General features: G+C 33.6%; 1 protein-coding gene across 3 annotated transcripts in view; it reads left to right on the plus strand.

Moving 5' to 3' along the window:
* The window catches only part of USP15 (ubiquitin specific peptidase 15), a 128,308-nt gene that overhangs the window by 62,036 nt on the left and 49,736 nt on the right, over positions 1-16,536 (plus strand). For 2 of the 3 annotated variants that reach the window (XM_060025141.1, XM_060025138.1), the window contains exon 7: positions 9,404-9,490. The exons of the other annotated variant lie outside the window; for it this stretch is intronic. In XM_060025141.1, coding sequence (XP_059881124.1) covers positions 9,404-9,490 — 87 coding nt within the window. The remainder of the gene's footprint in view (positions 1-9,403; positions 9,491-16,536) is intronic. 3 annotated transcript variants of the gene reach the window in all.

A 16,536-nucleotide genomic window follows, 5' to 3' on the forward strand; every position in this document is an offset into this window, starting at 1 on the left:
ATGAGATTTCACTCAGTACCATTTAGGTAAACTTAGAACATACTGTGTAAAATTATAATATTCAAGAACATTGAGAAAACACCTGTAGTGGAGGAAAATAGTATAGATAAAAAAAGTGAGGAATTAACATTTATTTATATGTATATAATTGAAGTAAGGATGCAAATTCTTTTTTTGGGTAAATGGCAACTTTAAAAGAAAAGTAGAATTCTGTGTGTGTTCATTGAAGTTACATTACAAGCAGATGTAACTTAGACAAATTCAACTCCAGCAGAAGGCATGTAATTTTAAGTTCCTCAAGAAAGAAACTTCAAGTTATTAAGATACAGAACAGCCTGTTTTATATGCTTATAATTGTCATCATATCTGTCAGGAGACAACCCCTCGTCCTCAACATGGTATGAAAATGCTAATTCTAATAAACATCACTAACCTGGGGTCTGTCCAGTGCTCATACTGCTTAGCACATAACCGTTTCCTACCTAGAGTGTCAAAAGCCAAGGAAAAATCATTAAAAGCTATAATATGGTGATAGAACGAAGACTCACCTGTTCAGTTTGTTAAAACACTGTTTCCTCAGCCCCATCCCCTGAATTTCTGTTTCAGTAGATCTGGGTAGGGCTCATGAATTTGCATTGCTACTAAGCTCACAGGTGATGCTAAGCTCACAGGTGGCACAGTGGTTGAGAGTCCACCTGCCGATGCAGGGGACACGGGTTCGTGCCCCGGTCCGGGAAGATCCCACATGCCGTGGAGCAGCTGGGCCCGTGAGCCATGGCCGCTGAGCCTGCGCGTCCGGAGCCTGTGCTCCACAACACCGCAAAAACAAAACAAAACATGTAGTCCTATTTATAAAAATGTATATACCCTAAGACAATCCAAAATCTATATTAGAAACCTAAGAACCTACCTAAAAAATTTTCAAAAGTTTTCCATCTGGATTTTTCTGCTAGATATCAATTTATAATTTGAATTTTTCATCTTTATATTCATGCTGTATTTTTAAAATATTAAAATGCTTAGTTTTTTTCAGAACGTGCATTTCTAATCTAGTTCTTAAGCATCTGATTTCTTAAAACCTCTCAAAAACGTGATATTTTCTAATGATACCTTAGAAAAGCTTAAACCACTCTATTTTTCTATTCTGTTAATCAGAACGTACATTTCTTTTTTTTTTTTTTGCGGTACGTGGGCCTCTCACTGTTGTGGCCTCTCCCGTTGCGGAGCACAGGCTCCGGACGCGCAGGCTCAGCGGCCGTGGCTCACGGGCCCAGCCGCTCCACAGCATGTGGGATCTTCCCGGACCGGGGCACGAACCCGTCTCCCCTGCATCGGCAGGTGGACTCTCAACCACTGCGCCACCAGGGAAAACCAAGAACGTGCATTTCTAATCTAGTTCTTAAGCATCTCATTTCTTAAAACCTCTCAAAAACGTGGTATTTTCTAATGATACCTTAGAAAAGCTTAAACCACTCTAACTTTTTTTCTATTCTGTTAAATTTGACTATTTTCCAAAGATGTTGGCATTGGGTGGATAGTCTGATTATTCAGTTGGAGATGTGTGGCTAGTTACATCTTGTTTTTGTGTGTGTGTTTGGTTTTTTTGCGTTACGCGGACCTCTCACTGTTGTGGTCTCTCCTGTTGCGGAGCACAGGCTCCGGACGCACAGGCTCAGCGGCCATGGCTCACGGGCGCAGCCGCTCCGCGGCATATGGGATCTTCCCGGACCGGGGCACGAACCTGTGTCCCCTGCATCGGCAGGAGGACTCTTAACCACTGTGCCACCAGGGAAGCCCACATCCTGTATTTTTTTTTTTAATTATTTTAAATAGAATAATTGTAGAATCCTGGGTGTTCCTGAAGAGAGGAGAAACCTAATCAATAGATTATCCCTTACTTTCCAGAAAATTTTTTTAATGTTAAGACCTTATTCCTCAGTTAGAAGCAGTACAACTTCATTAATTGACTTAATTGTACTATTAATTTTTTTTTGTATGGTTTCATTTAGGTATAACTATCTCAAAGAATGCCTTTGAGATTACTAACATTATGGAAATAAAAAGGTCCAAATTTTGCTGTTTTCCTGAAATAAGTAAAAATTCTTGTGAGGGTAACATGAGAAGTTGATTTAATTCAGACGTTTTCATTAATTGCTCAAAAATATTGACGAAACATGTGAGTAAAAATCTGGTGGAGGAAGATAAGCGTCATTGTTAGCTGAAGAGGCAGTTTTCATGGGCTAGAAAATATTCAGAGAAGAATCCAAAATCAACAAGGTAAGGCATGAGAGGCTAAAAAAAAATCAAATAGAAAACTAAGCCAGTAGTTCTTAACTCATATGTTGTCCCCCTGCCGTCTGTGGTGTTCTGATTAACAGAATTCCAAATTAGTGACTGAAGCACTAAGTGTAAACTTAATCTAGTGGCATATTAGTATTTTTACAGCACTCTGTCCCTGAGTGCTCTTCTTGGAGAGAGGAAGCACTTTATAAATAAAACCATTGCATACTATTTTTCAGTTAGGATAAATAATAAACATCTAGGTGACTCTGCAGTATTGTTTTTATTTTTTTTACACCAGCTGTTATGCTATTGTACCTGTTTAAATACAGGTAGAAAAACTTAGCATATACTTTAGAATTTTTTAAAGAGTTATTAAGCCCAATTTGCATATATAGTAATTGCACAGTTAACTGTATAAATGGATTCAGAAATGGTGGATAGACCTATTAGATTGAAAATTCATATTAGGAAACTCTTGTCAGATAAAGTGTTTTCATTTTAACAATAAACTGTACAGAGACTTTTTAAGTATTTATAAGCATGATAGTCTCTGCTTACTTGAAAGATTAGATTTGGTTATGACAGTTTTATTTTGGTACTAAAAGAACAGGTTATTATAGTTCACAGAAAGTGCATTCTTAAAGTTTCTATGAAAGCATAAAAATTTGTTACCAATTTTAACCTTGTTCAAATACTGGAAATGGGGGATTGAGTGGTTTTGGATGTAGCAGTCGAGAGGATGGCTCAAGAGCCAGTTTTTCATTTCTTGTCCTTCATGCATATTCATATATTTTAAGTTAATAACATGTCTTCAATTTGAAATGCAGCCTGTGAGCCATAAATCTAGGGTAACATTCTAAAACCTGCAATTTCTTGTCATTTTTAAAGACATTTTGAGTCTTTATAAATTTTCTTTCATGCTTCATCTCATTTTATCTTATTCTTATTATTGGTCTCATTAAGAAAAAGACATAGAACACGACATTGTAAATCAACTATACTCCAAAGAAATTTTTTTTAAAGAAAAAGACATAGAATGACTTTTTCTGAGACTCTATAAAGTTTGAGGTAATGGAACAGCCAAACAGAACTGCCTAGGATGAAGTTAAATATAGGGAGCCAAAGCTTGGAGAGTAATGAGAACTGCAGGTATGGAGTTATATTCCTAGAAGTGAGAAATATAAGGTGTATGTGAATTATCTAATTAAAAATGTAAAGAACTGTACACTAAACCTTAAAGGGTATCCCTAAGTAATGATATGAAACAAAGATCAAATAGGTAATCGTGTAGATTAAGGAAAACTTGGATTCTGTTTTGTCATAGAGGCCAAAGGAAAAAAGAACTTCTAGAAGAAAGGGAATGGTAAGCAGTGCTAAACGATGCAGAAATTGGGGGGAGACAGAAGAGATTCGGTGTATTTGACAAATGATGTCAGCATGATGAGAATGACAAATAGTAGGAAAAGAGGGGATGAATACCTAGTCAGAAAATGGAACACCTGCTATAGATCATTCATCATGTAACGTACTGAAAGAAGAAAGATAACTAAGGTGTAGTTGGTTGGAAAGGCAGGATTCCTGGAGAGAAAAAGAAACTATGTAAATCTGTTTGTTATTTATATATACACATCCTTTCCTGGGTGTTTGTCACCTAACGATGAAGGCAGCATAATGGTAGAATGAAGTTCTTGTGTACTGTATTTACCGATAAACTGGTTTTTTCTGGTTATTTTATTTTGGTGGTCCAAACTCCAAATCTTTGGAAAAGCTTGTGCTTGTACATAAACACACACTTCACGTAACTCTGTACTTTGAGGTTCCTCAATTTAATATTCATTAAGATCTTGAGTGTGTATGCAGATTTTCCTTTGAAATGCTGAAAATGCACATTGATTAAATAAATCTTTCCTTCATGTAAACACTGTTACCTACTTTCTGTTGTGATAAGATAATGTATAACCTAGTACTGTGTCTCCAAGTTTTACCAAAGATAGCATGGTCACAGTCAAGCTTCTTAGTTAGTGTTAGCTTCAATATTTAAAAGCCATATCCAAATTTAATTGAAATTAAGACATTTACATAGTATATTTCATGCATAAATGAATGTAACTTAAGTATTCAGTTCTCATATAGATGCTTGATTCAGAGGTACTCACAAATAATTATTGGTTATTTTATTTCTTCCTTTCTCCCCTGGTTTGTTCTAAAAAAGATTTGAGCAATTTACAGTAACACATGTAAGTCAAAGTTAACTATATGAATAGATACAAAAGTCAGGACAAATGGAAAATAAACAATTGTCATAGTAAGATGAAACTGGAGAAGTTAGCTGGTAGGGAGCAGTAAGGGCTTTTGAAGTTACTGAAATTAATCTGCATATGTATGAACTTATTTTGGATCCTGATTCAAACTACCCAGTTTTTGAGACAACTGGGGAAAAAATGTGAACATGAACTGACTATTAGATTGGGACGGACAATAGTATCAAAAAAAGATTTCTTACCTGCTGGGGATGCATACTGTAGTGTTTACAGGTGAAATTATAAGTGTCTGGGATTTGCTTTAAAATTGTCCAGCAAAAACATGAAGGAATGTGGAGGCCAAGGAGATTATAAATAAACCAAGAGTGGTAGAATGTTAATAATTTTTGAAGCTGAATGACTGATATTGGGTACATGAGGACTTGTGTATGTTTGGAGATATCTGTAATAGCAAAAATAAAAATGGATTGCAGTTTTGGTGTTGAGATTGATAATGGCTAAAGAAGAGTAACTGTAATTTTATTTTTTTTAAGTGGAATGTTTTGTCAAATACCATATAGAGCAGTCAAAACGAGGAACAAAAATCAGGTTATGAGAAACACTTTATATATAAATTTCCTTAAATTGTCTTTTGTTTAAGTATTTAACACCCTGCCTGACACAGAGGAGACACATAGCAAATGCTTGTTGAACTGAACTAATCTGTATCTCACAAGAGTAAAAGTGCTTAATTTTTCAAGAGATTTAAATTTCTCTTTTTCTCTAAGAACTTACCCTAGGATGATTGTTAGAAATGGGGAAAGTTTAAGGTTGGTCTTGTTTTTCTTAATAAGATAGTTTTTGTTTTATAATGTCAAAATTTACAAATTCGGGTTGTTTTATATCAGGTTTGAAAATAACTATAAAAAGTTTTAAATAACTGTTTTTGCTATGTCAGCCTTCAGACTTAATTTCTCTATATTTTGATTGCTCAGTATGGTATTAGATTTCCATGTATGTTGACTATGTAGGTAACTTACAAAGAACAAGCTGTATTTTTCTGTTCAAGTAAGAAGTTCAGCTTAGCCTTGAATTGCAGGCTTTTAGTTGTAACATTGGGAATAGGGAAATTAAAATACTGCATTCAGTTGTCAGGGATGAAGTTTAATTTTCTCTCTTCATGAAATCATTTCAGCTAAACTCATGTTTTACCTTCTGTCTTGTTAAGAGACGATTCACTGCCTTATATTACACTTAGCCCAAACTAGCCAAAATTACTTTAACACTAGATAAATGGCTTAATATCTAGTTTATGTATAATATTCTAAGCATTTTCTTCACTCGTCTCTTCAGAAAGCTACTAGTGCGAAGTTGCTAATAAACAGTGTAATTTCCAAGTTATATCAAAGAAAGAGAGTTAAAGAACTCAGGTTATAATCCACAGATTGACTAGTCAACCCCTGCACTAACTCCACAAATGTTAGCTAGGTTGGGCTGTGTGTAATCTCGGTCAGAAGTTGGAATCACAATAGACAAGTGATCTAACTATTAACCATAATGTCTGTAACAGGAGGTAAAAAGTGTTATCATACTTTTATTTAGCTGTGGATCACCACATCCATCCTGCTCTCTCTGATCTCCATGCTCTTTAAGAACAATCTCTCTACCAATAGTATTTATCTCAATGTTTCCTAGACCTCGTTTTTCCTTCGTTATCTCCTCTCTCCTATACATATAAATGCCTAGCATACTGCCACATGTATAGTAGACACTCAGTTAACATTAGTTCATGCTTTTGTTTCTTTTCCAGTATCATCTTCCTTGCTAACCTATAGATATAAACAGATCTCTCCCATCTTTTAAAACAAGACCATCAGCTTCTTCTGAATACCACTTAGTTTTTCTTCTAATAGCCAACTTCTTTAAAAAGGCAGTGCTTACCATTCCTTACCAAATATTCAGAATTTAACGAAGTCCTTATTTAACTTTTTTTTAAACCTAGTTTATTTGTCCTCTCTTTAATACTTCTTTTTTTTTTCCCATTAATACTTCTTTTTGATAACTATCTCCTAAAGAAATTCTCTTATTTTGAATCCATGATACCACAGTTTTTCACGGCTACCTCCTTGGCACTATGCAGTTTTACCTGCCATTGTTTTTGTATAGTGAAGGAGGTCAGATAATAAATAACACGTCTGTGTTTTTATGAAAATAGTTTTGATCATGGACAGCTACCCTGAAAGGATCTTGTATCCCCCTCAGTGTCCATGGACTGTACTTTGAGAACTGCTTCCTAAACCTCCAAGACATGTTGCCCTTGCCCACTCCACTGTCCTAGTCCCAGCCTTTATTACTTCTCACCTTTGTTGTTCTTATAGTCTCCTAAATGCTCTTCCAATCTTCAGTCTCTTTCTCTTCCTCAAAAGTTACCTTTTTAGAATACAAATCTGATTATGTTGATACTCTTAAAATCTTTCAACATGCCACAGCACAATTGGATAAAATCCAAATTCCTTCAGAGAACATAAAAAGGTTCTTCATTATCATACTTACCTTACTAACCTCTGTGCCTATCACTACACCCTACTCTTTCAGCCAATTCATTGGTAATTCCCTAAACACATCATGCTTTCTATAGTCCCACACATTTTCACATGCTATTCTTTCCACCTGGAGTACTCTAACTTTCCAGTTTCCAGCTACCCCTCCAACTGTGCACATCGTTTTAAAATCACTTCATGTTACTACCCACAAAATTTGATTTTTTTTGTGTGTGTGTGTGTGCGGTACGTGGGCCTCTCACTGTTGTGGCCTCTCCCGTTGCGGAACACAGGCTCTGGATGCGCAGGCTTAGCGGCCATGGCTCACGGGCCTAGCCGCTCGGCGGCATGTGGTATCTTCCAGGACCCGGGCCCGAACCCGTGTCCCCTGCATCGGCAGGCAGACTCTCAACCACTGCACCACCAGGGAAGCCCTTTTTGTTATAATTTTAAAATTTGTTTTAGGACTTATACTGTTTTATAGTTACTTTGCTTGTATCATTTTCCCCTATTAGAGTAGGAGCTATTTGAGATCAGGAACTGTCTCTCTCTTTGTACTCCTAGTACTTAACAAGGGCAAGGCATAATGTAATCATTTAATAAATGTTTGAGTGTTTTAATGAATTTCATAGAAAATTCTAATACTGTTCTGGGATAGAGTTGCTAATGAATAGTAAAAAGGCCACAGATGGGCAGAAAAAGGGAAAAAAATATATATATATATGCCTCAGCCGTATATAATATGTAATAAATATAATATTATAAACAAAATAATCTTTATTTTCATAATTTTTACTGTAAGTAAAATTCAAGGGAATATTTCAGTTTCTATCTGTATACCTGAAAAGTTGTAGTGAATTGAATTAAATAGTAGTCAGATGGATACATTTTGAAAAATTAACCTCCTTCATTGATTATAAGTCAGTCTCAGTGTTTTTAGATTGTTTTCCTAAGTTAGCATTCTTAATGTGAAGGCAGAAAATGCCAGAATACTTCTATATTAATATTAATTCTATTAATATCTTAAAATTAGTACCTTAAAATATTAGGATATTAAAATTACCTTTTAAATTTGTTTTCGACATTGTTTTATATTAAAACTTGATTGCTTGTATTTTTGGATTTGAGGGTGGTGCAGTTAAATAAAATCTTGTAAGGGTCTTCCATCAGAAAGGCAGCTAAATAGAAGTCCCACTTAATGTAATCTACCTGTATATAACTTGCATCAACAATAACAAAAAAACTCTCCTTTAAAATGAAGGAAAAAATTTTACCAATATTTCATAATATATAAAACTTCAAAAGTTAAATAAAATTTTATATGTAAGAAATTTTATTACCCACCACTTAATTTAGCAAAATCCAAATTACCTAAAAGCAAATTTTGTAGGTTACACTTTCCTGCCCAATGACCATTTTGCTGTTCATTAGCACCTTAGTAGAGGAAATAAAATAATTTTTAAACAGTAATCACTTTGGGCCTCACTAATTTAGAATTTATGATGACTGAAATACTGGACTGAAAGTATTAGCCTCTTACAGCCCGTGACCTAGATGTTGCCTAGTAAATTAAAATTGTATACAAAATTACAAGGGAAATTAAATCTTTTAGAGACTTTTAAGTACTACTTTAAAATAATCATTCCTATGTAATGGATTTGTTTACTATAAATCATACCTATAAAGCATATTTGTTGATTAAAAGCCATTAGTAATTTAGATTTCTCCAAAAACATTCTGAATTAGTGAGATGTGTAATAGATAGTGAGATTTATATCTGTTCAGTTTTTGCAGGGATAACCTTGGCCAAAAATTACTTCTCAGGATTATGTTTGGAATTCTCTTTGCTATTTCATCCCTCTTGCCTTACAGTTTTAAAAATTGGTAAAATCTATGATATCTGTGTCTGTGTTGTATATAATTGGAATGCCATAGTACCTACTGAGACACAGAGTGGATTTCTTTTACATGCTTCCTTTAAAAATTAATATTTTACTTCCATTGATTTAAGGAAATTATTGATTGTAAAATATTAATAATGGTTACCTGAACTCAGAACTGGGTGTATTGCATTAGTAGATTTTTAAGAATAATATCAAGTTTTATATTTAATTTGATAAATTTCCTTTGAAAATAGTTCCCTTATATACTATTACTTTTTATATGAACAAATACATTGGAAATTGAAAACCAAAGGGTATATGGTGATTTTGCTCATAAATCTGTTTTCCAGCATTCATTTACTACATACATTGTCATCTGTAGTTCTTTTCTTTATTTCATAATTAATTTCAAAATTCAGCATTTTTTATCTAATTTAACATTTTCATATTTTTAAAGGTCCCCAGGTGCATCCAATTTTTCAACTTTACCAAAGATCTCTCCTTCATCTCTATCAAATAATTATAACAACATCAACAACAGAAAGTAAGCACTGAATCTTAAAAACTCTTTGTTTAATTGATCGCCCTATTGTGGTTGCAAAAAATCTCTTGTATCTAAAATTTAGGATAAAAGTCTTAATGCATTAAAATTGATTTTCTTTTAAATCACTGGTCAGTTCTTCAAGGAGTAACTTCACAAGAAAGCAAGCAGAGGTATAAACTTCTTGATTTAATATATATATTACAATAATTTACTAAAAGAAATAAAGCACTTTCAGAATTTCATATTCTAAACACTAATTATTGAAATATATATACAAGTCTGTTAGAATTCAAATTTTTAGGAACAGTATAAATTTCAGATGTCATTTTAGAACTAGACATGTAATCACAGACAATACATAGTGTTTTTTAAAAGTGTTTATCAGTGATTCTCAACCGGAAGACATACAAATTTTTATGTTTATCAAAAAGGCAATTACTTTTTCTGAAGAAGTTTGGAGAAACAATTCCCTTGCTCCATCAGGAATAGTATTCAGATTCTTAGGATTTACAAAAATTACATGAAAATGTGTGCCATATTGCTATAAGAAAAAGGATTCAAAGTCACTTGGGATTCACTACAACGTCTGACATGGATGTATTACCTTGAAAATTGGCATGGTTTTATATAAAAGGATAAAAAGAAAACTCTATTTGTAATTAGTCCATTCAATTATGGGAAGAATTTTAATCCAGATGATTATTGTCCTTTTACTTCTTGGAGATATACATTGTAGTTTATGTATTAGGTTTACAGGATTTATGTAGTTAAATATTTACACTACTTGTCCAGTTCATAAATGGCATCTGATTATTCCAAAGGGTAAATTCAAAAGGACTGAAACTATTCGTGAAATAATCTTTTAAAAAGCACCATTAATTGAATTTATAGGTTTAATTAGTGTTCCCTTAAAATTCATATGGAGAGGTAGGGCTTGACAAAATGATTCTAATTTTAACATACATTTGGATTATAAATATTGGGCTTCCCTGGTGGCGCAGTTGGTGAGAGTCCGCCTGCCGATGCAGGGGACACGGGTTCGTGCCCCGGTACGGGAGGATCCCACATGCCACGGAGCGGCTGGGCCCGTGAGCCATGGCCGCTGAGCCTGCGCGTCCGGTGCCTGTGCTCCGCAATGGGAGAGGCCACAACAGTGAGAGGCCCACGTACCGCAAAAAAAAAAAATTAAATAAATAAATAAATAAATATATAATAGCCAAAATAACTTTGGAAAGGAAAAACAATGAGAAAGGATTAATCCTACTAAATATCACAACCTGTTATAAAGATATAAGAATTCAAACAGCATAGTACTGACCCAAGAATATACCTCCAGATCAGTGGAATAGAAAAGAGAGCCCAGAAACAGACCTTTATATATAAAAGAATGTAATGTGATCAGAAAGTATCCTAGACTAATGGAGAATGAGCAGATTATCCAGGAAATGCTATTGGAAAAATTGGATTGCTATTTCTCTTTAAAACTTTAAATTAAAATTTTAATTGTCAGGCATATTAAAAATTAAACAGCAAATAAATGGAAAATATTCTTGCTACAAATGACAAAGGAAGGGCAGATATTCTTAGTATATCAAGCTCATAAAAATCAGTGAGAAATTTTTTAAGACAACTTGAAAAGTAGTTAAATGATGCAGCTGGGCAATGAAAATAAGAGAATTAAAACAAACATTTTAAATGTTCAAGTTCACTATTAACTAGAGATATGTAAATTAAAAACATAAACAACTCCATCCACTTTCCCCCACCTCAGTCTCATTGGGAAAAGTTAAGTGATGGTATCTGTTATTGTAAGGATTCTGTTTGAGTGGTTGGAGTATTAGTCCAACTTTCGTAGAAAAGAGTTTGCTATATATATATCAGGAAGATTTAAAACACTAATTCCTTACTTCAGTAGTAACAAGATACGTGCACTGTAGTATAATGGTGAAATATTGAAGACACTGGATATCCAAAATTGCAGTGTAGTGTGTTCTCTTCTATTTAAAAATGTATATCCACAGGCAAAAGAGTAAAGGGAAATATCCTCCTGTAATCTGGTTTGTATTTTACATGGTATCTTTTAATGTAATTCATCAAAAGTCATTTTCTCATATGAGATAAAATATGTGTTTCTACTAATTGCAGATGGCTCCCACATTTACTATAAAAGAATTTGGTTCCAGGTATAACATGTATTTATAGTTAGTTATTCTTTGGAGAGATTTTTTAGCATTGTATATAGACTGTATTGACCATAGGCTGTATTTTGACCAGAGTTGCCATATTAGCATATGTGATCTGGTGCTTCTGTTTTTGTCTTATTTCCCTCTCACAGTAAAAATATGACAGTACAATTTGATCTCAAAACCTCTGACTGCAGAAAATATTAAGAGAGGAATTGGAGTGTTGTCTTAAAAGTTTAGAACATGATTAATTAATGATTCTACTCCTATGACTAGGTTATATTGTTAGCTATTTATATTTGTCTATTTTAGACACTAAAATAGTCCTTTCATATTAGGAAATTTTAATAGCAAACAGCTACTGGTACCACCTTACTTAAAAGTAAAACTTAACCCTTCTTGGTAAGGAACAAAATTTAAACATTTACAAAATGGAGAGTTTCTTTTTACTTTAAAAAACTTGAATTATAACAATTATTTCACATAAAATTTATTTCTTGACTTTCTTTTCGACTTCTGGAAATAAGTAGCTGCTTAAGACTTCAGATGGAAATAGCATAGTTTCTTTAAAAGTATGTAAAATGGGTAATGACCTTTTAAGATTAAATACGTTTATGAAACTTCATATATGTGGAGATAATACTCCAAGTGTAAACTGCATATTAAAATCAGTAGTTGTGACACAACGTTTATATGGCATTTATTTACAAATTCAAGACTTAAACTGATGCATTATTAAGATATAAAGTTTTCATTTCCAGAAATAAGAATATTTGTTATAAAAGTAATAACAAAGTGTACTTGGAATTATTTCACTGAAGTTTAATAAAGTTTAAGTTTTTATTAAAGACTAATATTATGAAGAATCAGATGCCAGAATATTGTTCATTCACCCTGTGTAGTAGTTTTACTTGTTAATCCGTACAGTATTAATTCTTGCCTCAATTATAATTTAAGTACATTTTTAATATGTACCAAAATCTTTCCACTCTCCGCATTTTTCTTCTGTCTTGCTGCATTTGCTTTACTATAATACTTCCTCTGAAAAAGTCTCTTTAATGTATTTATTGTCTCAACTCTTGGCATTCCACATCGGGGCACATTCTATTTTTCTGTTAATTCATTTAAAGCTCTTTTATTTGAAATGGAAATGACTCCCTGTAAGAGATTAAGCGATGAAAAGGAACTGGATTTTGGAGACTGCCAGAGACTAGCCATCTGGCTTTTGACAAGTTAGTTGCTGAAAGTATCATTTCATTAACTGCAAAGTGAGCATAATTACAGTTATGAGGATTAAATTATATTTAATATTATATTAAATATTAATATATTAATAATAATATAATATATAATTAATTATAATTAATATATATAATTTTATATATTATATATTATATAATAATATATATTATATATAATATAATTAATAATATAATAATAATATTAATAATATATTATTTATAGTGTTTATAATGTTAAATATAAATGCTAATTGAAAAGTCAGTTTCAGCCACCATCACCCTGATACCAAAACCAGACAGAGATGCTACAAAAAAAGAAAATTACAGACCAGTATTACTGATGAATATAGATGCAAAAATCCTCAATAAAACAATCCAACAACACATTAAAAGTATCATACACCAAGATCAAGTGGGATTTATCCCAGGGATGCAAGGATTCTTCAATATACATAAATCAATCAATGTGATACACCGTATTAACAAATTGAAGAATAAAAACCATATGTTCATGTCAATAGATGCAGAAAAAGCTTTTGACAAAATTCAACACCCATTTATGATAAAAACTCTCCAGAAAGTGGGCATAGAGGGAACCTGCCTCAACAAAATAAAGGCTATATATGACAAACCCACAGCAAACATCATTCTCAATGGTGAAAAACTAAAAGCATTTCCTCTAAGGTCAGGAAGAAGACAAGGATGTCCACTCTCGCCACTGTTATTCAACATAGTTTTGAAAGTCCTAGCCATGGCAATCAGAGAATAAAAAGAAATAAAAGGAATCCATATTGGAAAAGAAGAGGTAAAACTGTCACTGTTTGCAGATGACATGATACTATACATAGAGAATCCTAAACATGCCACCAGAAAACTAGAAAACTACTGTAGAAAACTACTAGAGTTAATCAGTGAATTTGGTAAAGTTGCAGGATACAGAATTAATGCACAGAAATCTTGCATTCGTATACACTAACAACGAAAGATCAGAAAGAAAAATGAAGGAAACACTCCCATTCACGATTGCAACAAAAAGAATAAAATACCTAGGAATAAACCTACCTATGGAGGTAAAAGACCTGTACTCAGAAAACTATAAGACACTGCTGAAAGAAATCAAAGATGACACAAACATATGGAGAGATATACCATGTTCTTGGCTTAGAAGACTCAGTGTTGTGAAAATCACTATACTACCCACAGCAATCTACAGATTCATTGCAATCCCTATCAAACTACCAATGGCATTTTTTACAGAACTAGAACAAAAGATCCTAAAATTTGTATGGAGACACAAAAGACCTTGAATAGCCAAAGCAGTCCTGAGGGAAAAAAACAGAGCTGGAGGAATCAGAGTTCCTGACTTCAGACTATACTACAAATCTACAATAATCAAGACAATATGGTACTGGCACAGAAACAGAAATATTGATCAGTGGAACAGGATAGAAAGCCCAGAGATAAACCCACGCACATATGGTCACCTTATCTTTGATAAAGGAGGCAAGAATATACAATGGAGAAAAGACAGCCTCTTCAATAAGTGGTGCTGGGAAAACTGGACAGCTACATGTAAAAGAATGAAATTAGAACCTCCCTAATACCATACACAAAAATAAACTCAAAATGGATCAAAGACCTAAATGTAAGACTGGACACTATAAAACTCTTAGAGGAAAACATAGGAAGAACACTCTTTGACATAAATCACAGCAAGATCTTTTTTGAGCCACCTCCTAGAGTAATGGAAATAAAAACAAAAATAAACAAATGGGACCTAATGAAACTTAAAAGCTTTTTGCACAGCAAAGGGAACTATAAGCAAGATGAAAAGACAACCCTCAGGATGGGAGAAAATATTTGCAAGCAAATCAAAGAACAAGCAAATCAAGAAATCAAAGATTAAGCTCCAAAATATACAACAGTTCATGCAGCTCAATATCAAAAAACAAACAACCCAATCAAAAAAATGGGCAGAAGACCTAAATAGACATCTCTCCAAAGAAGGCATTCACATGGCCAAGAGGCACATGAAAAGCTGCTCAACATCACTAATTATTAGAGAAATGCAAATCAAAACTACAATGAGGTATCACCTCACACCAGTTAGAATGGTCATCATCAGAAAATCTACAAACAGTAAGTGCTGGAGAGGGTGTGGGGAAAAGGGAACCCTCTTGCACTGTTGGGAATGTAAATTGATACAGCCACTATGGAGAACAGTATGGAGGTTCCTTAAAAAACTAAAAATAGAATTACCATATGACCCAGCAATCCCACTACTGGCCATATACCCTGAGAAAACCATAATTCAAAAAGACACGTGCACCCCAATGTTCATTGCAGCACTATTTACAACAGCCAGGTCATGAAAGCAACCTAAATGCCCATCGACAGATGAGTGGATAAAGAAGATGTGGTACATCTATACAATGGAGTCATAAAAAGTCATACTCAGTCATAAAAAGGAACGAAATTGGGTCATTTGTAGAGATGTGGATGGACCTAGAGACTGTCATACAGAGCGAAGTAAGTCAGAAAGAGAAAAACAAGTATCGTATATTAACGCATATGTGTGGAATCTAGAAAAAGGGTACAGGTGAACCAGTTGGCAAGGCAGAAATAGAGACACAGAAGTAGAGAACAAATGTATGGACAACAAGGGGGGAAAGTGGAGAGGAGTGTGGGATGAATTGGGAGATTGGGATTGACATATATACAGTAATATGTATAAAATAGATAACTAATAACGTGCTGTATAAAAATACATAAAATTAAATTTTAAAAAGTCAGTTTCAAATATTTATAGAAAGATAAGGGCTCGATTTTGCTATAAAATGTTATATTTTTAAACGTATATTCATTTAAAATGAATTAATCTAGCATAGCATTAAAATTCCCATTAAGATTACTGGCAAATTTATTTGTTTTTGCAAAGTAACATAACCTTATGGGATAAGGACTAGCTTACAACCTTTAGAAGAAAAAATAGCAGCAGTAGTCATGAAAGATACAGAGGCTGTCTTTTGGGTTTAGGTTTACATGTACTTTGTCGAAGTGTTTAAAGAGCCGTTGGTTTTGATATTTTCCACGACAGACTTTATTTGATTTAAAGAACACATAAGATGTGGATTATAAGTGACCAATGAAGATAGTATTAAAATATTTTTAATTTGTTAGTTTTCTTTATTATCATTGAGCATGTAGACTGCCATCTTACTCTTTGGCCAAGGTTTATACTTATCCTGTCACTTAAACTAAAATGTAGATATCCTTTAAGGATTCGGATCACTTGCATGGGTGTTGGTGTGGGTGTGGGTGTATGCATGAGCATATATTTGGGCATACTTTCCCTCTGTACTCTGACTTAAGTTTTATTATAATTTTACAGCTGATACATATGGGTTTTTTTTAACATGTTGAAAATGTGTAGGCCTTGCATTTTTGTAATATATAGCAGACCTTGATTTTAAGCACTTCTTTTTTTTTAACTTTTTTTTTTTTAATTATTATTCATTTATTTTTGGCTGTGTTGGGTCTTCGTTTCTGTGCGAGGGCTTTCTCTAGTTGCGGCAAGCGGGGGCCACTCTTCATCGCGACGCGCGGGCCTCTCTCTATCGCG

This window comes from Delphinus delphis, chromosome 11, assembly GCF_949987515.2.
Source record: "Delphinus delphis chromosome 11, mDelDel1.2, whole genome shotgun sequence".
Taxonomy (NCBI): Eukaryota; Metazoa; Chordata; class Mammalia; order Artiodactyla; family Delphinidae; genus Delphinus; species Delphinus delphis.